This window comes from Spodoptera frugiperda, chromosome 10 (assembly GCF_023101765.2).
Source record: "Spodoptera frugiperda isolate SF20-4 chromosome 10, AGI-APGP_CSIRO_Sfru_2.0, whole genome shotgun sequence".
Classification (NCBI taxonomy): Eukaryota; Metazoa; Arthropoda; class Insecta; order Lepidoptera; family Noctuidae; genus Spodoptera; species Spodoptera frugiperda.
The window spans coordinates 2,759,634-2,787,274 of record NC_064221.1 but is presented as its reverse complement, the minus strand read 5'-3'; the positions used below and the strand labels follow the sequence as shown (position 1 = coordinate 2,787,274).

Below are 27,641 nucleotides of genomic sequence, written 5' to 3'. Positions count from 1 at the left end.
CTCTATCTATTAAAAAAACCGCAACAAAATCCGTTGCGTAGTTTTAAAGATTTAAGCGTACAAAGGGACATAGGGACAGAGAAAGCGACGTTGTTTTATACTATGTAGTGATGATGATGCTAAGCGACACATTATTTATCTCGGCCCGAGTCATCTTAATGTAAAACTAGACTATCACAATGATCAACAATCACTAACGTGTGTATGATGTAATATCTTTAATTTTATTACAACTTTCGTGAGACATACTAAATTAATTATTATGTTATCGGCTTACTCACGTAACTGTTTGAAGAGGAACTCGACTATGTAGTTTCAAGTCTATAGCCCTAGTCGGTACTACATCGTGTGTCGCGGAATACGGCTCATGAATATGAGCCTCTAGCATGGCTTGAAACCGACTCTGAAGAAATCCGAAGCTGCGGACAACGTAAAAGGTTACCGGCGCTCCGGCTCAAAGCAGGAGAAGGAACGAGGTGGTCAGCGCGACAATCGCCGCGTTTAGTCAGTAAGAATCTGACCCTAAAATACGGGAGAAGTCATTAGACGATTTCCTTCCTCAAAAAAAAGACATGGCTTGAAACTAGTCGAGTTCCTCGTCAAACAGTTACGTGAGTAAGCCGATAACATAATAATTAATGTGTTATCTTGTTCTAATCGTCACATTAATGGAGTACCTACTTTATTAGGTAATTTCTTTATCCTACCACGTCAAGGTAAGGTTACTTACGGAGCTGCGGACGACTTAGCGAGTTACCAAGGCTATGGCTCAAAAAGTAGGGGTGGTTTTTAGTCAGTAAGAGTCTGAAACTCCTTCTCGCCTCTCCCAAAGCGGGAGAAGTCATTGGATGATTTTCCCCCATCAAAAAATAAGTCTTTGACTGCCAATAGAAAACTGTTGAAGGCAAATCCTCCGCTAACGTCGGTCACCGGTGACCACCACGGCGTTTAATGTGTTAAATAATATAAGTATGTAATGTAGTCTTAAAAACACATTTCCGTACACTGTAACCTTACCTGACGTGTAATTTAATTTAGCATACAGCTAAAATGTTAAGCATAAAATAGGTACTTGTATCTTGTACCCTCTAATACGTATTTCGTTTCAAATGGAACGCAATGGAATGATTTTAAATGCATTCGTTTATTTTGGCGTCAATTTATTTCTGAATCTAACTATAACACATTAATTTGGCTGGTTTACGATCTATGAAGTCGGAAGTCGGAACTATAAATAAAACTAGGCCGTAAAGACGCGCGGCACTGCTTTTTTTCTATGACGATTTATTTGCTTTTTAAATATCTGAAGACTATCAGTATTTATCGCATATTTTCTGTTTAAAGGTAAGCGTCCAAATGTCCGCATCGTACGCATTCCATGACGTCATCAGCAATACATACATGCGATGCGTAGCGTGCTGATGACGTCACAATACCTACATGAAATGCGCACTGATGACGTCATACGGAATGCGTACGATGCGGGCCTGTGGACGCTTACCTTAATCTTCCAGTTTACTGTCTGTTTACTAAAATTCTAAATTGACCATTAAAACTTGGGCAGAACTTGATACATCTCAACTATTATCCCTGTATTGCATAAAGTCGTCGGTACTATGTATTACACATTAAATAATATTGATGACTGCTATCGAGCTATGCCAATGAGATCTCTATTCCATGTACTAATAGATACTACAATTCCTTCTACTCACCCACGAGAACCGTAAACAACGACACTGAAATACAACCTCCTTCGACTACCTCGCACTCTAATTTCGATTAAGAAGAATACATGACGCAACTACTTCTTAATTCAATTTTGACAGAACCGTGATAACTTGTGTTCTTGCTACGAATCAGGAAATAAGCTGAGAAAAGGTATTTGTTCAGCAATTATCGTTTCTTTCCACTATTGCTAATTCGTCGTCTTCGCCCGAAGTGTTTGTTTTAGCGTCGCAGTGCAAATTGGCTTCCGATGAGCCGTTACTCGATTCATGGGACCTAGGACTCGCGCTAGTCTTTCTAACGTAAAGTATATTTGAATCTAGCCTGTTCTGATCGCTGAAGTAAGCGCTCCCGTCCGATATTCGGTTCAGCTTATGTATCTGTTCCCTTAGTTCACAAACTTGGCTATACAACTTCTTATTTTCTCTCAATATCGCTATATTCTCAGTTTCGAGCAGCTCTCGCTTGCTCCACTGTATCGTGTTCTCAGATTTTAGCCTTTCTATCTCCATTTTGAGTTCCGCTATTTTCTCTGCTAAGACCTGTTTGGCTGCTATTTCGTCCTGCAGTTCATTTTGTAGCCTTTCTACCTCGCTATGGCTTGAGTCTGTGGATCCTAATGTTCTATCGCTATGAGCCATTTCCACCTTGGTATTGTGTAGTTCTGCCGTTAAATTTTCGATCTTTGAGAGTAGGAATGCTTTTTCATCTTTCTCGCTTTGAAGGGACTTGCAGGTTTCGTCTAGCCTTAACCGGAGCTCACTCAATTTGTTCGCGAGGACATTATCTACGTTTGAGAATTTGTGCGAGTCTAACGACGCCCTCTGTCGTATGGAAGGTTCATTAGGCGAGAGATACCCCACGTTCTTCCGCCTCAACTCTACACCGTCCTCAGTGGTGAGATCGCCTGCTAGTATCCTACTTTCTCCTAAACTTAAAAGCTTTTCGTTGTCTCGTTTCAGTTCTATTAGTTGTTGTTCTAGATCATTCTTTTCTGTTTTGGACGTGGTCAGCTCTTTGGTGAGTGCGTCTACTTTACTCTTTAATTGTTTAGACTCCTCTCGAGCTTTGTTCCTTTCGTTGCGTACTTTGCTCCATTTCTCTCTCCAGTTAGCAGTGCAGTCGGACCACCAGCGCATGGTTTTCTCCATCTGCGTGGCCCTGGCTCGAGCTTCATCCAGTTCTCGTTGATAGAGAGCCTCTTTGGCCTCCCAATCAGTGTTTGTATACCGCATGGCGCCTCCATCGTGGTCTCTGCTGCGCCTGTGACTACCTCCGTGTGAACTTTGGGCCATTTTTCATTTATAGCGAAGTTACCTGGAAACAAAGAGATAGTTATAACTTAATAGCATCGTGAGATTGCACGACACAAGATACAATCTTGATATTAACTTTATTATAATTGTTTCATTGTTTAAAGTAAAAAAATAAACTCATAATAAGGGAAGAAATTGAACTCTACTCCTATTCCAGTACAATGAATCCGTGTGACCCGGGTCTGCCCCCGTGCCCGCCCTGCCCACCGACTCCATACCCGCCGTGCCCAACAGTATGCCCCCCGCCCCCGCCGCCGCCACCCTGCCACTCCAGACCAATAATGCGTGGTCTGCACTGGGCTCAGACGAAGCGTAAGATAGCCCAAGCCCTGTTGGCGTCAACACTAGCTGGACTCTGCACCTACGTCTTCTTAGGGAAGCGTAGGAGGGAAGCCTACGCGGACTTCTATTGGTAAGAGTTTTATTGCATTTTTCTGCCCCCATCTTTATTTATTTACAGGGTTTTTTCTTAAAAGAAAACATTTATTGCTTACTAGCTACTTCTGCGCGGTTTCACCCGCTCTGCTTGGCTCCTATTGGTCAGCGTGATGTTTTATAGCCTATAGCCTTCCTCGATAAATGCACTATTCAATACAAAAATAATTATTCAAATCGGACCAGTAGTTCTGGAGATTAGCGCGTTCAAACAAACAAACTCTTCAGCTTTATAATATTACTAGCTACTTCCGCGCGGTTTCACCCGCTCTGCTTGGCTCGTATTGGTCATAGCGTGATATTTTATAGCCTATAGCCTTCCTCGATAAATGCACTATTCAACACAAAAAGAATTATTCAAATCGGACTAGTAGTTCCTGAGATTAGCGCGTTCAAACAAACAAACAAACTCTTCAGCTTTATAATATTATAAGTAAATAAGTAAATATAAGTAAATAAGTAATAAGTAATATAAGTAATAAGTATAGATTTTATACCTACCTGATTGTTAGAATACACCTCTAATAGACATTTGGACAGATTACTTAATTATTAGTTATATGTAGAATGGTAACAAGTTATTACTTTGTGCTTATAAAACACCAGTAAACTTGAAAATTATTAAGTGTGAAGAATTATTAAATATATTTTGTAAATGAGAATTACTGAAATATTTGAATTCGCAAATTGAATTCATTTCAGTTTGTTTAAACTTATCATAACACAAAATATCATCGAGCTAAAAGTTCAAGGAGCCTTTAAAATCTATTTTTAAAACATAAAAAAATAACAATGGGTGTAACAGCATATTTATAAAATTGTTTGCAAGTCAATTCTATTCTTGTAAGATACAAACTATTTGCATACATCCTCCTTGCATTGTGAACCTACCATTCATAACAATTACTTATGAATAATATTTTGTACTGATTCTTATCATTTTTGTACTTCCGTTTACCTTGTCAGTGGTAAAGATATGCTGTAGGTGTAATAAGATATTGGCAGTGCGGACATCTTAACAGGCACAAAGCAAGACTAGGTATATGGGGTGGTCTTTAGTCAGTAGGAATCTCACTCTTTCTTTTCTCTCAATGGGGGAGGAGACATAGGATGAGTTATGTTCTTCAAAAAAATTAATAAAAAAAGTGGACTAAGATGTTGTTGACTAATTATTTTTATCCAACCTTTACCAACATGACATCAAGTGATATTTCACATTAAATATCTTCGAAAATATTAGATGATAAACTTATGCGACAGATAGTGCATACAAATTACATTCTTAATTCAAAATTATGTAGGACTTAGCAGCTATACAGACATTGTGAAATAGGCCCTTAGACTATTATAGTGACTTAATTGGACACTGAAATATCTTTAACAAATACACATAATTATAATTAAGACTATACAGTTAGTTAGTTATTATTTGACAATTGGTACCTCATACTCATACCCTGTCTGCTTCCTTATTAAAAATGAAACTCTGAATGTCTATGATATAATAAAAGACAAGGTCTATTAGCATTAATAGCCTCCTACTGTCTATTATTTACTCCATCTCATTAGTGTTAGTGATTCATTAGCTCCTATCTTCTTAGAACCAAACTTTGTTCATTAAATTGTTAATTTCTTTATCAATTTTCTACATAATTGTAATCTTAAACATCTAGACTTATTATACAAATATTCCTTATCACATTAGAATATGTATTTTATATACTTTAGCTTAAAATACATATTTCATTAGCAGCATGAATGGTGCAATGGTGAAATTTTGCAAATGATTTTTCTATTATAATAGGAATCGTAGCACTTATTTAAAGATAGCAGGCTACTTATTTGTATCACAGAAATAACTAATAATATCTAATATTAAAATATTCCTGAGTTTTATATAAATACCAATGGAATACTCACATTCATAAAGTGTTTGTTCCAAAATCAACAAAACAGTTGTTGTTTATATACCGGGAATAACTTGGTTTCCCGTTCAGTTATTTGAACTATATTTAGAAACAGATGCACTATTTATCACATATCAATAGATAATGGATAATCTTATATTTTATGAAGAAACTTTATAAAATTAAAATGCATCAATCACACCAACTTGTCTTGCTCATTCATTTACTTTTTTTTTCTGTCTGTGCGACTGATTAGTGTTGCTGTTGTTTTTTGATAGTTAATATTGCCACACTAATAAATTAGGTGATTATTAAATTTAGTCGATTCACATTTTGAATGTATTTTGGTACCTGCAGTCTAAAAATTTAAAACGTATTACTTTTCCATGAACATTGATGACACGGGATAGTGACCTTGATAATACAAGACAAAAATATAAAAACACAATGTAAAATATTTCAAAGTAAAGTCGGACATGTTTTACGAAATAATCGGATAAAAGTTAATGTTGAATATTCAAATCCTTTCCATTGTAGTTTGATTTAAAGCAAACATTAATTTTTATATTTATTTTTCAGTAAAGGTGAATTTGAAGATTGGGCTGATGAAATGGCGAGGAAAGGACTGTTTCAATCAGTCCCTGCTGAAAGTCTAAAATAGCAGGAAGAATTAGAATACTTATATGTTTTCGACTTTAATTACTTTATTGCTTGGATCAATTCATATGATTAGATCTTGTTGTATGTAATTAAATCACTAGAAAGTACAAATCGTAATTATTTATTTTATTTGTAATTCGATTTTCTCGAGAAACTGGTTTCTACTCAATTTCAACATTTTTGTTAAATATTTCTTTGAAATTGCTGACCATTGTAACCAGTGTTATCTAGTGGTTAACTTCGCAATTAGTAAAAGTTCTATGAAATCAAGCATACTTTACATTTACATGCTTCATAACTTGAAGTATGGGGTATTTGATTTGGGGCCAAGCCGGCCAAGTTAACCCCTGTGAATAACCCTATATTGATAGACAGGATCCCGTAGTCACCTTAAATTGTTTATAACGATGAAATGTAAGTTAAATTAGCTGTTGATTTCTGGAGATATTAAAAACTACTAAAATAATTGAACATTCCAAACTTCAGCAAACCATTTTCAAAATATTTTATTATAATTAGCAACAGGAAGTGATTCGTTTCATCACGTTTCATGGCGGCAGCCAATCAGACTGCCTAAAATTATTATAAAAACATGGAGATAACACCATCTACCAATCAAAAGTAGCCTTCAGTGGAGCATGAAAGGCTGATGATATGACTTTGAAACAGCGAACTAAATTCAAAGATTAGTAATAACTTCATGAAATTAATTTAATTTGAGCAGAAACCATGACATATTTGCAATCAATTTATAATTATTCTATGTGACAATTAAAATAATATTTTTTATGTCGAATAAATGAAAATAAAAAGTAGATAAATTAAACGCTTGTCTAAAGCTACGTCACGTATGTTTGTCTACTGCGAGTCAGTGCGCATGTCAAGTTGAAAATTGCAAATGGCGGCCGTTGTTATTGTTCGTACCGAATTAACTATTTGTAAATTATATACCAATCTTTTTAGCGATTTTTCTAATGGACTGTTATACTGATGCGATGCTTTAACTTCTCATAATTCGGCGCGACACGTTTTATGTACGTTTTTAAGTGTTTTTAGTGTTTTTTTGCTATTTTATGTGTGTCATGCAAATGGGGTAAGCTGGAATTATCGGATGTCGCTTAGGTTGTTTTGGATAGTTTCAATAAGAAAATGGAGTGAAGTTCTGTGACCTAAAGTGTTAAAATGGAAACTGCATAAAGTTTTTCAACTATCACTCCAATATTAGAGTGTAGCAAGAGACGGGAGCGGCTGTAATTTACGAATGTTCCATGCTGTGACTGTTCTCCCCGTACATTTCAAAATGGCTGCTGCTCTTCACGATATATGAGCTTTGCGTCACTGGAATATAATTCAGTGAATTCGACCCGTGGTGATATTGTAGTGATTCTAGTCGTGTGATCGTCTGTGAAAAAGCAAAAATAAGTCCCGGACAGTTTCCCGGGAGCACCTGGACCCGGACAGTAGTGGTGTGTCATATGTTTTTGGTGTAGAGTGGACACTGACCATAGGAACGATATTGCTTTGCGTCCGAGCCGGACGGTAATGTTGCGCTTGATTTTCCATCATGATTTGGGACACAAGGGAATAGAAATTGTGTGGAATTGAGCGGAATGTGACATTGTATGAGAGGTGAGTGTATTTTTTTAGTTTATTTACATTCGGCGGGGTGTTGGGTAGTGCAATGTTCATTACAAAATGGACACATTGGTGGGTGACAGGACGTCGGTCGGCCGGCGAAGACGTGCCCCGCGCTGCGGCCGCCTGAAAGCGCCGATTACAGCCGAAAAACTCGACGGCAGTGTCACAGTATTAGGTTTTTCGTAGTTGTGTAACATGCCGCCGTGTTGTCGATACGTAGTTGTGCTTGTACGCACGCCGAGTGGGATGCTCTCTGAAGGCTGTGCACCTGTACGCGATGAGCTACTCTTTCTTACAAACTCGACGTTGTTATTTTCGTCCTATTACGTTTTATTGTTTGCAAATAGTGCAAACTGTCAAATGTGTGTTAAAAGGTTAACAGTTCACTAATGCACTCAAGAACACAACATCTTTGCATACAATATTACAAAGTAGTTGTAGATAGTGTATTTTAAGGCAATAAAGGGACAATGAGTAGTATTATTCAAAACAAATTAACAATTAAATAGTACCATAGACAAAACACATAACCTATTTGAGTAACACATGATAGATTATTGTTAGACTCAGATGAGATATACAACCTGCTTGTTAGATGTACAGACTAAAACAATGCTTTTTTTCAAGAAATATGTTTATCATTATGCAAGTAATTGTTAATTTTCATCATCTACAAATGATACATTGTATGGATTAAATGGTTTCAGGTGTCTGAAACATTAAAATACATTAAAGTTGACTTCCCTTGACTTCATAACTTACTGTTTCTATTAAAATTAATTACATTTTATAGCTTTCTACTTGTATATAAGTGTTAAGTCCAATAAAATTCTAATTAAACTATAAAAGAACTATGGACAAGTAATATTATTTTTATTTACATGTTAATTTATAATAAAACACAAATACATTAAACAAACTTTTAGTAAACCACATCCTTTAATCTCAGGAAGTTGATTAAAACCATAACTATCGAATATATTGATAAGCAGTATGAGTAATTAATAATAGAAATTAGTTGTTGCTAGGATTTAATAACTCATATATAATGAAAATTGTATGTTTTGTTTTGTATCTATCTATATGTACTTAGTTTTATTCAGTATTTTTTTATTTAATACCATAATATTCCACATTGTTCACATACAACTGTTAAAAATACTTATTTCTTAAATTCTTTTAAATGAAGAATGATACAAATATGATTGTTCAGTAATTTTTACAATGTTTTTTTTAATGACAGTGTAGACAACAACCTTTCATTTATTTGTGAAAATATTAGTCTCTATCACAATGACAGTAATCTATTAAGAAAAGCAAAAACTAAACCATTTATTAAAGATTTTTTTTTTATCTGGTTGATTTGTTAATTTTTAAATTAAAGTTTCTCACATTTATTATTAAATATTGATATGCAAAAGAGCTTTACACAGAATTATTTATCATTAATTAACTAAATTCCAATAAATAAATAAACAAACTATTAGTTAATAATTTCTCAAAAGACATTAGTATTGACATGTAACACCACTATCTATAGTCCAGAAAATTTATGATCATCAAGCATATAGGTTTTTTTTTTTAAATAAGGGTTGGGTTTCACTGTAATGAGATAAGCCTCTATATCAGTATGTTTACGTATTTTGTGTGTAGTTAAAGATTGCTTGCGAAAGCATGATAAGAATAATATTTAATGATTTTCTCGTAACTCTACAGTTGTTACAGTATTTTGTAATGTTAGAAGGATAATTTAATTACATAAAATTTTGGTAGTTATAGGGAAATTCTAAATAGGTGTAAAGAGATTCTTATATAGTTAAATTTTCTAATTTGAATTATTACTTAGAGTTAGTATTTATCTAATTATTTATTTATTTAAAGATACACCAATTCTTCACTATTTTCCAATTATTCACTAAATTAGACACATTATATTTTTACACCAATTTGCTTTAATGTTGTCACTTATAGGTGTATACAGCATTCATATATCTAAATTCCTTATTATAAAAAAGCAACTCAAGATGAAAAATAAATTACCAAATAAAACACATAACATTATAAAGTAGTCAATAATTTAATCATATCAGACAAAATCTTTATACATCAAACATAAAAAATGCACAGCAAACCTTAAAAAAAAGTTAAAATATTTACAACTCCCTGTACTTCATACTTCATAAAACTAGACTTCATACTGAAATTGATCACTGTTATCAAGTTATCATGTAAAGTACTTATTTCCTTTTAGAATGCAGTTTTATTTTAGGAAAATATATATTTTTGAAACTAAATGTTGTATACCTATTACCTACACTACATTGTCCAAATATTTTTAGAACTAAATTTTGTGTACCTATTGCCTACATTGTCCAAATACATAATGATTACATTTTGTGTATAAATATAGGTTTCGTTGACAAATTCTCTTTGTGACCTTGAATACATGTGTTTCTTAGTAAAAACAATCAGCTGATTTGATTACATCATTTCATGAATTAAACTTTTTATGAGACAACAATGTGGCTAGTAATAGCTTGAGGTAGGTACAATATTTATAGTATTAAAAGAAATAAGTTGTTAGATCATGAAGATAATTGTAATATTTTAATTAATAACTATCGTGAGACATACTAAATTAACTAAAAATCATGGTTTACTCACATACATTAATGGAGAAAAGCTCTACTAGTTTCGAGTCACAGAGGGACTCTTCATCATGAACAGCGTGCGTAGACGCGGCGACGTCGCGCAGCCTACGTGTAGTGCCTTTAATTTTATTAGTTAATTTTCATATTAGTAATTCTTGCCTGTGACTTTATTAACATAGTATTTATTTCAATACCTTAGTTATTTCTAAGAAAAATGTACATTGTACACACATTAATTACCATTAATTCTAAGTTTTAAACAATCTCCACAGCAAACATGTAATCAAAATTAGTTTACCAGTTACCAACTCAACACTCATAATGCAACAATCAGACTGAAAGAGTTATTTTCGCAATTATAATATTAGTATAAGTGCTTATCACACTATGATGTAAACTGTGATGTCATTGCCACAAGATTGTAGTTTTAATTGGTATAAAAATAATAATTTACTGTTATTGATAAGTTCAGATTGGTCTTAAGGAAAATAGGGGTACCAAATTATTATAGACAAATAGACCATTGTGATTTGCGTTTTCCTTGACCTTTCCAATTAATTTCTCTAACTACTATTTTTAAGTCTTTGACTGCCAATAGAAAAATGTTAAAGGCAAATCCTCCACTAACGTCGGTCACTGGTCGGTCAGCGGCATTTAAAGTGTTAAAATTAATTTTTTTCTATACTTACTATAAAAATAATTTTAAAAGTATGTTGATAATTAATATTTGTTGATGAATAGTTATATCTTCATAATTGATGGTGAACATTATGATATGTTTAGTGTAAAGCATACTCATAAACACAACACGGTTGATTGATGAGGTTAATGTCCAAAAAGTTCCTATTCGGGGTAATCAGGCTCAACTAAAATATTATATGAAACTAGTTCTAGTGTAAAATATAAAAGTACATTTTTGAATCATAATTTTTTTGTGATTTCCATATAAACAATCTAGCTTCTACTAGCGGTTTCGCCTGTGTTCCTATAGGATAAAAAGTAGCCTATGTTTTATTCCAGACCATTATCCATTTCAGTCCCAAATTTCATCCAGATCCCTTTAGCAGTATTTGCGTGAATAAGTAATAAACAAACATAACATCTTTCTCAATTACAATATTAGCTGGATATTGCACATTTCTAAAACAAACTCGAAGAAGCAGTTATTTGTGCTTTACTACATAAAAAAAATCTTTTATTGCACCAAAAAAGTCCTTATTACAAATATTGTTTCTAATCTGTGCTTATTATAACCCCCTATTGACATGTGGGAAGAGTAACAGGTGGTTGGGGTGATTCAAGTACTATCCACCTGCTTATTACAAGTTACTTACTGATTTTTTTGTATATTGTAATATTAATTATTATTATAAAGAAGTGTTAAGAGTACCCACAGACGATCGAACTTGGTTCAGGTTTGACCACAAATTTAAATATGGTGCACTCCGAACCATAGTTGATCGTGTGGCGCATGGGCTGCCGTACATTTTCAATTGATACCGCTGGACCGCCGATCCAAATTGATGGTATGGTGAAGATTCGGTTTTATCATCTATTTGTACTTTAATTTGTAATCTATACTTCTATACTAATATTATAAAGCTTAAGAGTTTGTTTGTTTGTTTGTTTGAACGCGCTAACCTCGGGAACTACTGGTCCGATTTGAATATTTTTTTTTTGTGTTGGATAGTGCATTTATCGAGGAAGGCTATAAAACATCACGCTCGGCTCCTATTGGTATGACCAATAGGAGCCGAGCAGAACGGGTGAAACCGCGCGGAACTAGCTAGTTAGGTATGTATATTCATAAATTATGAATTAGGATAATAAACTTTGCATAGCCCCAGAAATAAAGTACACTATGCATTAGTAAACATTGCTTTGTCAGCAGATTCATAAATCTGCTTGCTTTGTTGTTATTTGTTTTATCAAGTTAAGTAGTTTTGATGTTTTGCAATGATAATGAAAATAAATAATACTATACATTACCCTTTTTTGCAAAGTTAGTTAGAAAAGACAACAAGTTAGCATATTTTTAAAGTATTTTGAAATTGATCAATTTATCAAAACTAAAACTGCGTTTTTTAGTCTCACTTATAACAAAAAAGGTATATTTTAGTATTCTTGAAAGAAACTACTACATTTTACAGTATCATGAAAGTATTTTTTAATATTTGTAGTATTTTTTTACATGCACATAAAATCTGTAGACCGCGCGACCTTTGCAGCGTCGCGTTTACGCGCGGTTCTATGTCTAGTGCTGCGAAGTTTACACGCGGTTAATATTACCTGCGCGGTAAAAAGCCGCGTCGATTAAACTTTTTAATGTCTATGCGTGCAGTTTTACTACCGCACTCAGAGACATTTAATGATTACTTAAACTATTCCTTAGTAACGATTTTGTATGGAAAACAATAAGGAATCGGTTAAGTAACCATTAAATGACTCTGAGTACGGCAGTTAGTGGGTGTTAACCTTTACTTAGCCATTTAGGAAAACTTTTATCTTCTTTTAATAATGAAAGATAGGCGATAAACTTTTACACATGGGACATAAAAAATTTATTTCAAGTTGTAAGAAAGAGTATTTCTTATTGCATTCATGTAGGATAAATATATGTTATTAATAGTCTTTTTTATATTTTAATAATTAATTTAGGGGTGAATTTACATATTTAAATTTTTTAAACAATGTTACATGTTCAACCAGAATTTACTATAGTTGTCTTTAGGATTAAAATGTTTTATGTTTTAACATTGTGAAGACTAAACTTTGTTATAATTAACACATTCAGTGCCACCGACTCGCCTGGAGAGTCCATGTAAATTTAGAAATAAAGATCCTAATCTAAAGAATTGCATAGAGGGTGCAACTCTGGAATTAAATTTACGTGGACTCTCTGGGCGTGTTGGTGGCACTGAATGTGTTAAAATCCTAAACAAATTAGCTTTGAAATTAACATTTTTGTTGAAAGCTATCAGTAACATAAGTTTGTCACCCCCAGCATGGCAGCGGACAGCGATGGGCTAGGCTCGGCGGGCGGCGGGTCGTGCGGCGTGGTGGTGACGTGCGAGGGCGACCTGCGCGACCCGCGGTTCCCCGCGCGCCTGCGCCGGTTGTTGCGCGAACTACGGGCGCTGCTCGCCGAGCCGCATCCGCACACACTCAAAGTTAACAAGGTAAATAAAAATAGTACTAATCTCAGATGCTTTTTACATCATTTGAAATGAACTAAACATGTAGGATACAATATTACAGCTCGATCAGAAGATACATCCACTTCAAAATTTAGTTGCAAGATTCCTCTTTACTTACATTGCATTTGTAAGTTAAGTAAAAGCTCATAATTAAACATAATTCATAATGTATCATACAGCTTAAAATGTAGGAAAACAGTCTGGTAAGTCTTGATATTATTTCAGGTCACAACCATATTAGACTGATTTTTATAGTTTAGTTTTTAATGATTTAATTAAAAAAGATTTTTGACTGTGTAAGAGTTTTGATTGTAACATTACAAAAATCAGGTAGAAAGCTACTACTTGTCTCTAATTAGATTTTTTCAAGTCAACCTGGGGTAGGAAAAGCAATAAGGCATAATTTTATGGGTGGTTGAAGTATAATTTATTTTAATTCACATTAATAAGATATGCTACTTTAATAAAATGCTTTCTGCAATAGCTATTTTTTAAAAAAAATATTTTTGGTTAGATGTATTTGGTCATTATCTCCACTCTATTTTATGTTTTTACAAAAGTAAATAAATATTTGAAAAAGCCAATAAACGTTATTGAATTGGTTTCAAATTCTTATTCCAGTATTATATTTAAAAAATTACATACAACTTGCACAATATTGAAAATTAAATGACATTTCAAGTAAAGTTACACAAGTTTCGCACTGGTACGAAAATTCATAAAAAATTGCACAAGTTGTTGAATCACCTGGTGAAACGTAATTACTAGATACACACTTTGTCAATACGCTAGTTTCCAACTAGTCAAATTCAATACTTTTATCGAAATGTCAAAAACTATACTTTTCTATGAATTTTGTAGGAGATCGCAACTTATGACGTCATAATTTTTTGCGTCAGATAGCATACTAATTTCTCAAAAAAATGCTAGAAAAATTAAAACATTAATATGTAAACATTAGTATATCGTCATATTAATGAATGAAAGTAGGATTATTTTGGGATATTCAATTGTATTGAAAAGTCAAAATCTTCTATATTTATCTATCTATATTGACGCCTATTTTGGCGCCAAACTTGTATAACATTATCTGTGGAGACCACAGATAATAGAGCATTATCGCGGTACTTTTTCTTGTTTACTCGCGTGCTATGTTTCTGAATGTCGCAGTGAAGTGAAATAATTTATTTATTTTCTCTTAAATTGGATTTGTAAACTATTAGATTAATTTTTAGACAAAACGAAAAGATTATTTTTCGTAAAGACAGTAAAATATTTACACCGCGTCGTGCGCAGCAAAATAAAGGTGAAAAAAATATCTCAAATAGTGACATTTATTAGATCCATGTTACTTTTTTATGTTAAAATGATAGAAAATTCATCTATTTACGATTATTTCGTTTTTTACGCATTAGAGTACATTTCCGAGGACGATCCCCGTATTTATTACATAATACGTAAGCTTAATTTTCGTAATTAAACTTACTGCTGAGTGCGGTTTCCGATTGAAGCCATACAAGAACCAAATACTTACGTGTGTCAGTTTCAGATATCGTATCCCCAAAGACTTGTTGACTATCTAATACAAACGAATAATCGCATGTTTCATAACTTCTTTCGACATAGGATTTTGTTACTTTACCTATGTAAGACAAACAAACGTGTGTAAAGTTCCTACAGATCACAAAATAAGTCTAAATCAAACAGAAAATTAAATACGCGATAATCCGCGCATACGCATACGCACGCAACTATTGCCTAAATACTCAAACGCTACTCAATTTTAAGACGCTCTCAAGACTAGTTCTGTCGCTATCAATTCTCTATAAAATGACAGAGATAGCACGATATTTTAGTACAACTTAAAATTGAGTAGCATTTCAGTATTCGCGCGTATGACTACGATGTAATAATTGCAAACATAACCGCAAACTTAGCTATTACGTGCAAAACGCTCGTCAAGCGTCGGTCATCGGAGCTTAACCTTTCTAATTAATACCAATTCAAGATTATTTTATCATTTCGAAGAATTAAATCTGCCGCCATCATTAGCCCACTGAACACGCAACGACCCCCTTTACTCATCCTATTCCCATTAACTTTATTAATCAATTTTATTACGCCATTAATGTAAACCCCGTTGCACAGATTAGATTTTGAATAAATTTACCTATTCAATTAAATTATATAGCACAGAAATTATGCCGGCAAATGTCAAAGTTGAACGTAGTTTATGCAGATTTTCAAACGAAAAAAAGAAAATGCGACGTATTTTTTTACTTAATTCATACATAAAATAGGATTTGCTTTGTGTATATTTATAGCGGGTAGCTTAATACGTCCTTGTTGTAAAGCGGGCCACGCACGACTTAAACGTACTATTCACGATAAAATTGCTTGCGAGTTTTCGTCATAAAAGCTAAGTTTGCGAAGCTATTTGGGCGGGTACGGCCAATCATCAGCTACAAAATTTTTATGAGCCAACCATACGTGCTGGTTACTCCCGGGCCAAACGACACTTCCTAGTTGACTAATGCGTTTCTTTTTACATCGAGTTTAATAGTTTATTCTCTATTGTTATGGTAATCTATGGTTGAAGAGGCTCTAACTGCAAGTGTTCCTGTCCAATATAATAAAAAAGTATTATTGTTTGTTTTGTTGTGGTCGTAATGGGATAGTTTATTTAGTATTTTTTATTAGTTTCCGTAATTTATAAATGTGTACACATTACGATAGGTGTTTTAGGGTTTTCTAGATATATGGAAATGTTGTAAGAGTGTCATACACAAAAATTGTTTACAATTTATAGGTGACTAGTTTTTCTCATGCGGCTTCAACCACGTGCTCAAAACTATCATATTTGAAGATTGACCATTTCTCATTAGAGTAGAAGAGGGCTTCAAACACGTGCTATTTCTTAAAACTATCATATTTGTGGATTGACAATTTCTCATTAGAATAGAAGAGATTGCATACAAACATTGACGTTTTTCATGCCGATTTTATGCTTCACTCTTGTCGAGCTGGCCCATTGGTGTCGAAGCATGGCTATTCTACACTTTAGCAGTGTGTCAGTATAGTGTCATTTTAGCAGTGTGTCAGTATAGTATTGTTGTTGCGTAGGTGGAGCCTTGGAACTCGGTGCGCGTGACGCTGTCGGTGCCGCGCGCGGCGGCGGCGCGGCTGCGAGCGCTGGCGGCGGCGGGCGCGCCGCAGCTGCGCGCGCTCGGCATCCTCTCCGTGCAGCTCGACGGCGACGCCGCCGTGTCGCTGCGCCTGCAACATGGCGCCGAACTCAGGATCAACACCGACCCTGATGGTAAGTCGCTACTCAAAACACTTTTAGATAGCTCTTGGATTGTTCATCTAGTATCATAAGTCGCCACTCAAACACTTCTAGATAGCTCTTGGATTGGTTATCTACCATCATATGGTATGGATTGAAGGTATCTTTTGAGTCCACGCAATGCACCAATAGTTTTTCATACAGGTTAAATTCACAAGTATAAAGGATTTGTAGTTTTGCTTGTAAAAATAAAAGTGATGTTATTTTTACATTTTGCATTCTTAATTCACACCTTTTAACAGTTATATGTATAGTTTGTGATGTTATGGTTTAGCTTATTGACTTAATAAAACCACCATTATAGATGCAAGTACGTCAAGATCGCAACCAAACGCGGAACTGCTAGCTGGTTTGGGCGGCATCGGTCGCATACTGAGCGAGTCGGACGGCGCGAGCAGTAGCAGCGCGACGGAGCCGCCGGCCGCCGCGGCGCCGCCCGACAGCTTCAAGTCGCCCAACACCGTGTGTCCCATGGACGGCAAGATACCACACAACATTCCCACGCCGACCACCGACCGCTGCGAGTTCCCCTTCGGCAGTATGACGCAGGCCAGGGTCATACATCGCAAGGAGAATACCATGGGTGAGTTTGGAACTGTGATGGGTGTACGAAATTTCCTTAAAACGTTATCTCTCAGCCTTTAAATTTCATGGTTAGATTTAGAAAATGTCCTTTAACCTAATGTCTGTATGAATTATACACGCATTACTATTACTATACTACGATATTAATATAATTACGTTGAACTTAATTGTAAATTGTTTCTTCCAGGACTGGCGGGTCCTCCAAGCAGTATAAGGCCGCAATCAGACGGCCCGTTCGCGCGACCGTCGACGTCAGCGTTCCCCGGACCCCCGCCGCCGTACCCCGCGGCTTCCCCCCAGCCCCCCACGACCCCGACCACTCCTGGTCCACCTCCTACCCCTCCCACGGTCGCCATGTCCTCCCCGTTACTTGTCAACCTACTACAAAACGATGCGGCCGCGCCCGCTCCCAGGCCGAAGCCGCCACAGCATCCAGCTAAGCTAGATCGACTTGAAGATGGACAGGTGAGTCAACTGATAAAAATATGATGTTATATACTTTTGGAAGCAATAAATAGTCGTAAGTTGGTACTTTATAAAAATGTACTTATTGTTATAATCGTGTGTTTACAGGTGGAACTGGCGGTGGGTCGTCCTCCGTTCGCGGAGTACCGCACGGCGCGCACGCCGGCCCCCATGGCGGGGTCCGTGCGGTCCCCGCTGGCGGGCCCCTGCACCCCGCCCGCGTCCCCCGCGCCGCGGCCCAGCCAGCGGCCGCCGACGTTCGTGCGGCGGGCCGCGCCGGCCGCCTACCGCGTGCAGGTGGCGGGCGCCGGCGCGGGCGCCGTGGCGGGCGTGGCCGGCGGCCGGCTGCCGGGCCCGGGCTACGCGGTGTCGTTCCCCGCGCCGCCGCCGCCGCCCCCTACCGCCAAGGCGGCGTGCGCCCCCGCCCGCCCCCTGCGCCGCCCGCGCCCCCCGCGCCCCCGCCGCAACACGCGCAGCACTCCCGAGTTACGCCTGAGGACTTGCAGGCGTTACTCCCGCCTCCCACTGCTTCCATGGACCAGAAGACTCAGTCTAGCTTCCAGGTGAGACTTCATTTCTGTTTGTTTAGTGTAACTGGATAATTATGTTCAAAAATAGTGTAAGATCTAATAGTGTTCAATTTGTTCTTACTGATGAAATGACTCACAATGTTGTTTGTGCACATTCCAGGAGTTCCAGAGGTATCAGCAGCAATATATAGCGCGGCAGCGCGCCGCGTCCCGCGCGACGTCGCAGCCCGACTGGAACGAACCCTACCGGGACTCGCTAGCGCTGCTGGAGCTCCCGGACAGTGACCTGGAGCACCTCATTGGGCCAACGTTGGGCGACGACCTCAACCTGGACGAGAGCGCCTTCTCCGCCATCTCCGAGCTGGACGCCAGCGCCAAGCTCGACATGTTGCTGTCCGGGAACAACGCGCACAACAACACGCCCGACTCCGTGCTGCAGGACATCACGGGCGACCAGTACCCCGGCTCCTACGCGGAGCCGCAACGCCACGACGTGCCTTCTAAGTCGGACTCCTTCGACGGACCCGACACCTTCATGCCGCCGCCTCCCGTGCCGCACCACTCGAACAAGTTCAGAAGACAAGAGTCTGAGAACGAACATCAGTCGGCGTCGAGTACCCCGTCTCCGGTGCAACACGTACAGTCCCCGGTACCCGCGCAGGCCCCGCAGTCCGCGCCGGAGCAGACGCTACCGATAACCGCGCTCCCGCTCCCGCACCCGGCCTCCTTGATCCCGACCAGTGCCATGCTGCAGAGCGCGGCGCAACACCCACACCCCGCAGTCCACCACAACATGGCCAATGCGGTGCCCCACTCTCCGCACGGGGCGCAGTCTCCGCACGGGGCTCAGTCTCCGCACGGCGTGCACTCAGCGCACACTGCACACAGTGCGCACGGTGCGCACGGGCCGCACACGATGCTTCAGTCCCCGCTGGGAGCCCTGGGCCTGCAGGGCGCACACAACTCGGCGCAGCACGCGCCGTCGCCGCCGCAGCTGCAGAATGCGACGCCCGCGTTCAAGTCCCCGCCCTCCAGCGCCAGGCAGGCCATGCCTCCCCCTCTGAAGCTGCCCGTGAGGGCGACCACGTCGGTGGCCACGGCCACGGTCGGCTCGCAGGCCTCGGCGCAGGAGATCGAGGAGCAGAGCAAACAGTACCTCATCAAAACTCTCATGAGGGACGATGACGTACCGCCGCCGCCGCCGAAAGAACCGGAAAAGAAAGTCGAAGAGGTGACGGTCGCCAACTGCGAAGTGAAGGAAGCAGTAGAGGCTGCGCCCGAAATGTTCGGTATCGCCAAGTCGTCGACTACCGACGATGACCCGCGGAGACCCGACGATGACCTCAGAATGAGAAATAAGCTGGTCAAGAAAGATCGAGACGACAAACTCGCACAGAAAGGCGGAAAGCCCCGAACTGTCGGCGCTAAAGAGAAACCCGCCACGCTCAAAGACAAGATTGTCAGAGACAACAAATCCACCAAAGCTGCCTTATCACGCCCCTCGCCCCTTAAGCTCCCTTCCCCCGCGATCGACGCCCCCAAGTCCCCACAAACTGAGAAAGAATCCATCAAACTCAGGCTAAAACTCGATAAGAATGAACCAGTGGTCCAAACAGTGTACAAAGCTGACATCAGCTTTGTCAACCAACAAAAAGGCGAGAAGCCAACAGACGGAGAACTAAGGGTACCGCCTCTCCATATAAGCCTTCGAGGGCGGAATTCCGCTGTTATAAAAAATTCGAAAAAGGAAAAGAAAAAGTTTGGCCCTGGTGACTTGCACACAAAGAAGATTAAAATCAGAAAATCTTCAGAGTCAGATGACAAGTCACATCGGAGGGACTCTGAGGAGTCTATAGCCTCAAAATCTAGTGAAAGCACTGAGAACAAGACTGATGAAGAGTATTTAAATGCGAAAGGCATGAAGCTCAACAATCACTACGAGGGCGACGCCGTGAAGACCGAGATCGCGGGCGACAACAACGTCGTGTACAGGATGAAGACTATCTCTAAGAACGCTCACATCGTGACCAAGTCACACGACTACAACAAGCTGAACAACAAGGTGAGCCTAGACCTGAAAATGAAGAAGAAACTAAAAATACTCAATGAGAGTGGCAAGTCTTCGGACAAGGAGCGAGACAAGGAATGGAGGAATGACACGCTGGACAAGGAAGGGAAGTACGCGCAAAACGAGGGCTACAGAGAGCCGAACAATCACGACGCCAAGAAGAAGTTACCTACTCCTAAAACAGAAGTGAAATGTGATAGTGTCAAGTCAGAGGGGAAAACAGTGCAATCAGACGTTGATAGTGAAAGTAAAACCGGTGCTAGTGAGTTGGACAGTAGTAGGTTGATCAAGTGTCATAAGGACCTCGAGTGGACGCTTAGTGGCGACGTGTCCGACTCGCAACACTTTGTGGAGTCGCGGCGCGTTGCCGAAGATGACAATAAGTTGAAACGGACAATCGCCGAAAGTGCTATTACCTCACCCAATGGTCTGCTCACCTCTGATAAGAAGAGGAAGGTCAGCCACAGTTCTTGTACAGGTCAGTCAAATGTTTCAACTATGTTAAAGAATATTATGTGAGATGTAAAGAGAACACAGAACATAGTAGACGTACCTCATTAAGTGCTGTTGATGAGGTATTCGTTGTTCTGTCGCAAAAGTCGTTCGAATCGCGACACCGCCGCCTAATTACTTGAAACTCGTTGGACTAACTCGAAAGTGTAAATGTGAGTACTACCTAAACCATTTCTGTATGCTTCAAGTAACTCTGTCACTCTTACAGTGGGTTTGGAATATCCAGTTTGTATATTGCTGTGCACTACTAAAACTAATTTACTATAAGAAAACCTAACTACAGAGTGACAGAGTTATTTCACGACAGTGTATTGTGTGCATGCATTGTGAACTAAACAGAAGATCATACCATTAAGGTAATGAAAACTATAGCAATACTGAACATAACCGCCGGCGGATTCAATAACTCTATACTAACTACAAGTTTAATTATTAGATAAACAAAGCAAATGTAATTTTGGTTCTAGTTATGATGTTAGCAAATTATGTTGAGAAATTAGGGATAAAAGTTAATTTTAACTTTGAATATATCTTAAATAAATACCTACTTTTAATTTTTTGCTAAGAAAAACATTAGTGTAATATTCATGGAATAATTAATGTAATAATAGTTTCCAATCTTATTTATTTGTTTTCGCGGCATCTTAATTATGGACAAATGGTTTATAATTTGAATATTAACGTGGTGGTTAATTCCAGAACCTCCGGGCTCGACAAACGTCGGCACGATACCCACGAGCCGCGCCGAGTCCCCGCCCACGTCACCGCGCCGCAAGGACAGGCCCAAGGACAAGTCCTACTGCAAGCTGGTGGCCGAGCGCGCCGCCAGGCCCGACGCGGACAAGTTCGGCAGCCGCTCCCCCGCCAGCCAGGCGCAGGGCGAGGACTCCGGCATCGAGTCCATGGACGCTCTGTCGGAGAAGTCGCCCAACCAGGCCAGCCAGTCCCCGCCCGGGCCGCAGCGCAAGGAGCGCCTCGACATGCCGCGCTCCACCAGCCCCGCCTCCGTGCAGCGCATCATCGGAGTCATCGAGCCCGCGCCCGCCTCCGACGACCTGCTGGAGCGGCTGTCGCTGGCCGCCGGCCCGCCGCGCTACGAGCCCGGCCCGCCCGACATCGACGACCTCGGCGACATCGAGGCCGAGCTCGCCAAGATGCACGCCGACCACGTCAACGGGGACGACGCCCCGCGCCGCCCCCCGCCGCCCGCGCCCGGCCCCGCGCGGCCCCCCACCCCCATACTGCGGGACGAACCCCCCGCGCTGCGGGACGACCCCGCGCCCGCACTCGACCCGCCCCCCGCCACCACGCCGACCGACACCTCGCGCCCTGACAGCGCGGACACTTCGCCGCTGCGGGATAAAGTCAAACTCGAGGACTTCGATCCTCCACCCAGCAGGGTGTCGCCGCCCCTCTACACGTACTCTAACCAAGAGAAGCTCGGGCCCGTCGACGACGTCAAGGAGGAACGCACCGAGCGCACAGAGAACGGCGACGCGAGCACGGAGCGCAGCGAGACCGACGAAAAGCACGAACCTAAGTTGGAGAGACTACCGCTGAAGGCGGACTTCCCGGATAAGAGTCTACTAGAACAGCTGCTGATCGAGATCCCGACGCCGGAGTACGCGGGCAAGAGGCCGGAGTCCCCGTCGCCGTCCGCGCTGGAGCGGGTGGCGCGCAGCAGCGTGCGCACGCGCTCCAGCAGCAAGCTCAGCAGCCCCGCCGAGCGCCCGCGCACCCCGCGACACTCGCCCGCGCTCGCCAAGCTGGAGCGCGCGCCCTCGCCGCGCCCCGCGCCCCCGCCTCGCGCCGCGCCGCCGCCCAAGCGCCGGCGCCGCGAGTCCGAGAGCTCGGGTGCCTCCACGCTCAGCGCGGACGACGACGCGCGCCCCAAGAAGAAACCACGGCGAGACGCGCCTCGCGCCCCCGCACCCCCCGCGCCCGCGCAGCCCGCCAAGCGCAAGGACTCCGACAGCGACAGCGACGAGCCGCTCATCTGCAAGGTGCGGGGCAAGGTGACCACCAAGCTGCGCGGCCCGCGGGCGCCAACCAAGGCCCCCGAGGCCGTGGGCACGCGGCGCTCCGTGCGCCACGGGCCTACGCCCCCGGGCCCTCCCGGCCCGGCGCCCGCGCCCGGCCCGCCCGGCCCGCCCGGGGCTACACCCGTACGACGCAAAACTCGCAGTGCTGGTGAGTCCCTTAGCAATACAGAGACTAACACGTTGTCACGCTAGGCTACTACGGACAGTACTGACATTAGTGTTTGTGTGTGCAGTGGGCGAGGGCACGGGTGCGGCGGCGGGCGTGCGACGGCGGCGCAGCTCCAAAGACAAGTGACGGCGGCGCCGCGCGGAGTCTCGCGAGCCCCGCGAGTCCCGCGAGCACCGCGAGCATCGCGAACACCGCGAGCCTCGCGAACACCGCGACCACCGGGAGCACCGCGAACATCGCGAGCATCGCGAACATCGCGAACCCCGCGATCACCGCGAACCCCGCGATCACCGTGAGCCCCGCGATCACCGCGAGCATCGGGAGCCCCGGCAGCCGCGCGAGCCCCGCGAGGCGCGCGAGGCGTGCGAGCTGGCGGCGAGCGAGGCGTGAGCCCCGCGCTAGGTAACGCTGTCTCTGTCTCCGCCCGACACCGCGCACCGAACTACACTAGTACTCGTGACGGTCCCTACGACTACATGAACACAGAGCGTTGTCAGAAGCATGTGACGGGTCGCGCCCGCCTTCGTAAAACTATTCAATGTTTATTTTAAACCAGTTCGGGTCACGACCATAGTTATGTATTTAAAATTAACTAAATTGTAAAATATGTTGAGAGTTGAAAATTAATCCGAAATGATTTGCACTAACTCGCGATTGGTAATTGTTCATTTTAATGAATCTCAAGTAATTAAATCAATTGTGAATTAACACCAAAGTGTGAGGAGTAGTAAGGTTGCAATACTAACGTTTGAGGAGTACTGTGTTATGAGTTAACATGAAATGTTTGTGGATGTATGTCGGATGTGTCGCGGCTGCTCGTTGTTAGTGCTTGGGTACAAGCGGCCACCACCAAACTTGACGAAAATGATCATGTAATGTTATTGAAATGGTCTATAATATGAATTATTAATTTTATACCAATAATAATGTTGAAAATATATTATGGAACTAGATAAATCTGGTTAATTTTATTTATTTATTGAAATTGTATTGTACACTCGAATACAATAAATGAACGTGTGTTTATAAATACATATAATGACTGTGGCCGTGTGGTCGTCGCTTGTACAAAACTGTTCTATTCCAATTGGTCGGGAATAGAAATGGATTTAGCTAAATTGATTTTAGAATAGTTGAATTTTATCCTCACATATGTACATTAATGCGTCTACGATAAAACACATTATATCTAAAACAGTAGCGAGTAAATAAATGGGTGCGATGAGTAAACATTAATATCAATTGATTGGCATGCTTAATATTATAATCTATAAAGTCCAGAACTTACACAACGACAAAATCTATTCTAAAATTAATTCTTCCTAAATCCGTCCTGCAATCCTAATCTATTGATATTTATCGATTGCGATGCGTTGAATCGATTACGCCGGACCCAATCAAATGCCGCCAGTCACACTGTCGGCATCATTTATTTTTAGTGAACAAATGTTACCATTCACTATAAAACACTCGACTTTTTGTTCTTTTAAGTGTAAGTTTATTTCTATCAAGTAATTTTAAGCGTGTTCGTCTATAAGTGTGGAAGCTAACGTGCTCGTTTTAACACTGCGATTAGCCGATTGTATCAATTAAAACAAAGTTGTAGTTATACAGAATTTAGTAACCATAGGTACATATAGTGATGTTGACGAATCGACTAATGACAATGGTAAAACAGCGTGCGCGGGGAACTTGAAACGTTGCCACCAGCAAGACTCCGTGGAGAGCCTTAGTTTACTAGTGAATAGATGTGTATCGTTATTGTACAAAATGCACTCGACATATAGGCACATTGTTATAATAGTATAAATACCCGAGAGATATAAAGAGCATGAAATAAATGCATAAAGTTAAATATTTTCATACGTTTTTGCACGTAACTTCGTGACGTCGATCGGTGACGTGAACGCAACGTTGTAGTTTTTATTATGCCTTGGCGGGAGCGCGGCGCATTTTATTTGTAATATAATATGAAAATTCGACCAAGCGACATCGGTGCTCGGCGTATATTTGAAATAGCCGAGTATATCGATGGTAGGTTCAATTTGAGGCGGCGCCGCGCTCCCGCGCAAGGCACAGGCCGCTATTACGATGTAACGTTAGCGTTTTTATATTTAAGAGAATTCACGACCAATAATTGTAATTAAATGTGGAACTTGATAATTTCTTAGTGAATGAGATAATAATCGCGACTGAATGTTTTAACAGTTTGTCTGTTCGGGCTTCCAGTAAAACTAAAATTTTATTTTGACGCCCCATTTATTTCGTTTCCCCTCCATTTGTCGACCTGTGTTCCCACCATTAATTGAAATAATTTCAATCCCAAGATTGTACACCAAACCCATAGATAATGAACCAGTGAATCTTAGCTTGTACTACGCACTAAGCATAGTTGGTTATCGAATGAATTTAGTTATCTAATATAGACGCTAGTGTTTTTTTATCACGGTTTTTGAACACTTGAGTATAGGAATGTCGTGTGTCGGTATCGCTCGCCTTAATGTTCATCATTTATAATAAATAATAATAATTGGTTGTAACTAAATTGAACCTTGCAATATACAATTTGAGGACAAAATCATAATTATATAATAAATTAGTGACAAAACTTAAATTAAATGGTGGACAAGACGACAGGGGGTGCGCTACAGATGTATAGTTGTGTAACCGCGTAATAAATTGATTGTAAGATCGACATCTGTGGCCGCCCGCGGCTCGCGTAGACTTGTTTCGTTCCTGTGTATAGGGATACAACCCAAGAGCAATAATATTTGGATGTGACATTTTATTTAAAGCACAGTTTTAGACAGCTTTTACACTGTTAGCTTAGATCGCCGTACATTACAGTATTTGTATAATTTGTCCCGAAGTCATTGTTTGTTCCCCTCTCCCTCTTTCGAAGATGTTCAATGTTAGTCGGACAGTGATAGTGCTACAATACATAACGTGTATAGTACGTACGTAGGATATAATGAGAAAATATTTTAATAATTAGTAATGAATTTATTGCCTGAATAAATTGTGCCCTATAACTGTGTGCCGTGGTAATGTGTCTGTTAAACAAATGTTAGTGTATAGAGATGCGGCTAGTCTGTCGGCGTCGGACGGCGGGAGTGTTTTGTAACAAACCTTTGTTTTTCTTAAATTATTCATTACTGAATCGGTCCGGCCGATGTACAATCTCTTGTAAATGTTTATGTATAGATGGGGATATTAATATATGTTACGTTTTAAGTACTTGTTTTCTTTAAAATCATATTTAGTTTGGGGAGTGGCGTGTAAATAGACGTGGAGACTAGCGAATCGCTCGGACCGAGCGACTCCTGTAGACATGCAAAGAGCCTTATACTGTAATATAAAAGTATGACTTGCAAGCTTGTACCATATAATTATAGTGAATGAACTCTCAACTAGCTGTGTATATTGGGTGTATAGTTATCATTTAGTTTATTTTGTTTTGTTTTTATTTTCGACTAATGATAGTAATTTATGCCGATAAATAAATATCTATATTGTACGTTTATATATCTACAATGAAGAAAGAGAAATACAAATAGTTTTAATAACACTTATAAATATAGTTTAGGGGTTACACCACACGAGAGTAGGTTATAGTTTTGTTTACATTCTATGGAACTTGTAAATACATGCAGAAATAGTAAAATGAAAGAATTGATACAATAAAGTTAACTTTATGTTATTTGTAATATTTTTTCTAGTTCGTGTTGGGCGGCACGCGCCGCGGGGAATCAATTTAGGACAATGATAAACGATGCCTGTAATTATTTTTCGTTGCTGGCAATTTTATGAAGTTCAGTTTTATATTGTGCATTATTTTCTCTGTAAGTTGCTTTCACTGTCGTTTCTAGATTATTTTTAAAAATCATATAATTATTATATTGATAAAAGTACGATGAGTCAAGCTGATTTATCAACATATTATAACGATTGAAGAAATTATATTGATATAAAGTACGATCGAGTCATGCTGATTTATCATATTATTACGAATGGAGAAATAAGGAATATTATTGTTCTGCTATTATTAAATTTGTAAAGTTAGTTTATTAATAAATGAATAAAAAATATTTTGTGGTTTTAATTTGACTATCTTTTTATTTCCCACAACACCTACCCTCTCACTACAGGATCCGAAGCATGGAATGGTTAAAATTTAAAGTGTACAAATCTTGTAACATTATTTGTAGTGTGTGAAGAGCGCACGAACATTGTATCGACTCGCCAAATAAATGAGATATTTAAGTAAACTTGTTATCAAGAAAGCAAAGATAGCTCCTGGTAATCAGTTGATATCTTGATAATGCTTTTTCTCGATTCAGAGAGTAGCCGATTAGCAGTAGGGTGCAATGCTGTCCTCTAAAGAGAAAATG

At 40.1% G+C, this 27,641-nt stretch overlaps 3 protein-coding genes across 3 annotated transcripts; 2 read left to right on the top strand and 1 right to left on the bottom strand.

Moving 5' to 3' along the window:
* Nucleotides 1-576: 576 nt before the first annotated feature.
* On the bottom strand, nt 577-5,641 carry LOC118277124 (coiled-coil domain-containing protein 102A). Its single transcript, XM_035595820.2, has 2 exons — nt 5,400-5,641; nt 577-3,045 (listed from the first exon to the last, which is right to left on the bottom strand). Exon 2 carries the CDS (start codon nt 3,021-3,023, stop codon nt 1,890-1,892), a length of 1,134 nt encoding a protein of 377 aa, XP_035451713.1. The 5' UTR covers nt 3,024-3,045; nt 5,400-5,641; the 3' UTR covers nt 577-1,889.
* On the top strand, nt 1,890-6,163 carry LOC118277134 (acrosin-like). Its single transcript, XM_035595837.2, has 3 exons — nt 1,890-2,030; nt 3,202-3,456; nt 5,966-6,163. The coding sequence occupies exons 2-3, from the start codon at nt 3,206-3,208 to the stop codon at nt 6,045-6,047; spliced, it is 333 nt and encodes a 110-aa protein (XP_035451730.1). The 5' UTR covers nt 1,890-2,030; nt 3,202-3,205; the 3' UTR covers nt 6,048-6,163.
* Nucleotides 6,164-6,910: 747 nt separating this feature from the next.
* LOC118277101 (uncharacterized) lies at nt 6,911-27,338 on the top strand. Its single transcript, XM_035595778.2, is given in 10 exon segments — nt 6,911-7,675; nt 13,340-13,514; nt 16,656-16,851; nt 17,183-17,461; nt 17,651-17,928; nt 18,037-18,321; nt 18,324-18,491; nt 18,619-21,004; nt 21,739-23,229; nt 23,315-27,338. Coding segments are annotated over 9 exon segments (5,319 nt in total). The 5' UTR covers nt 6,911-7,675; nt 13,340; the 3' UTR covers nt 23,377-27,338.
* Nucleotides 27,339-27,641: the final 303 nt, after the last annotated feature.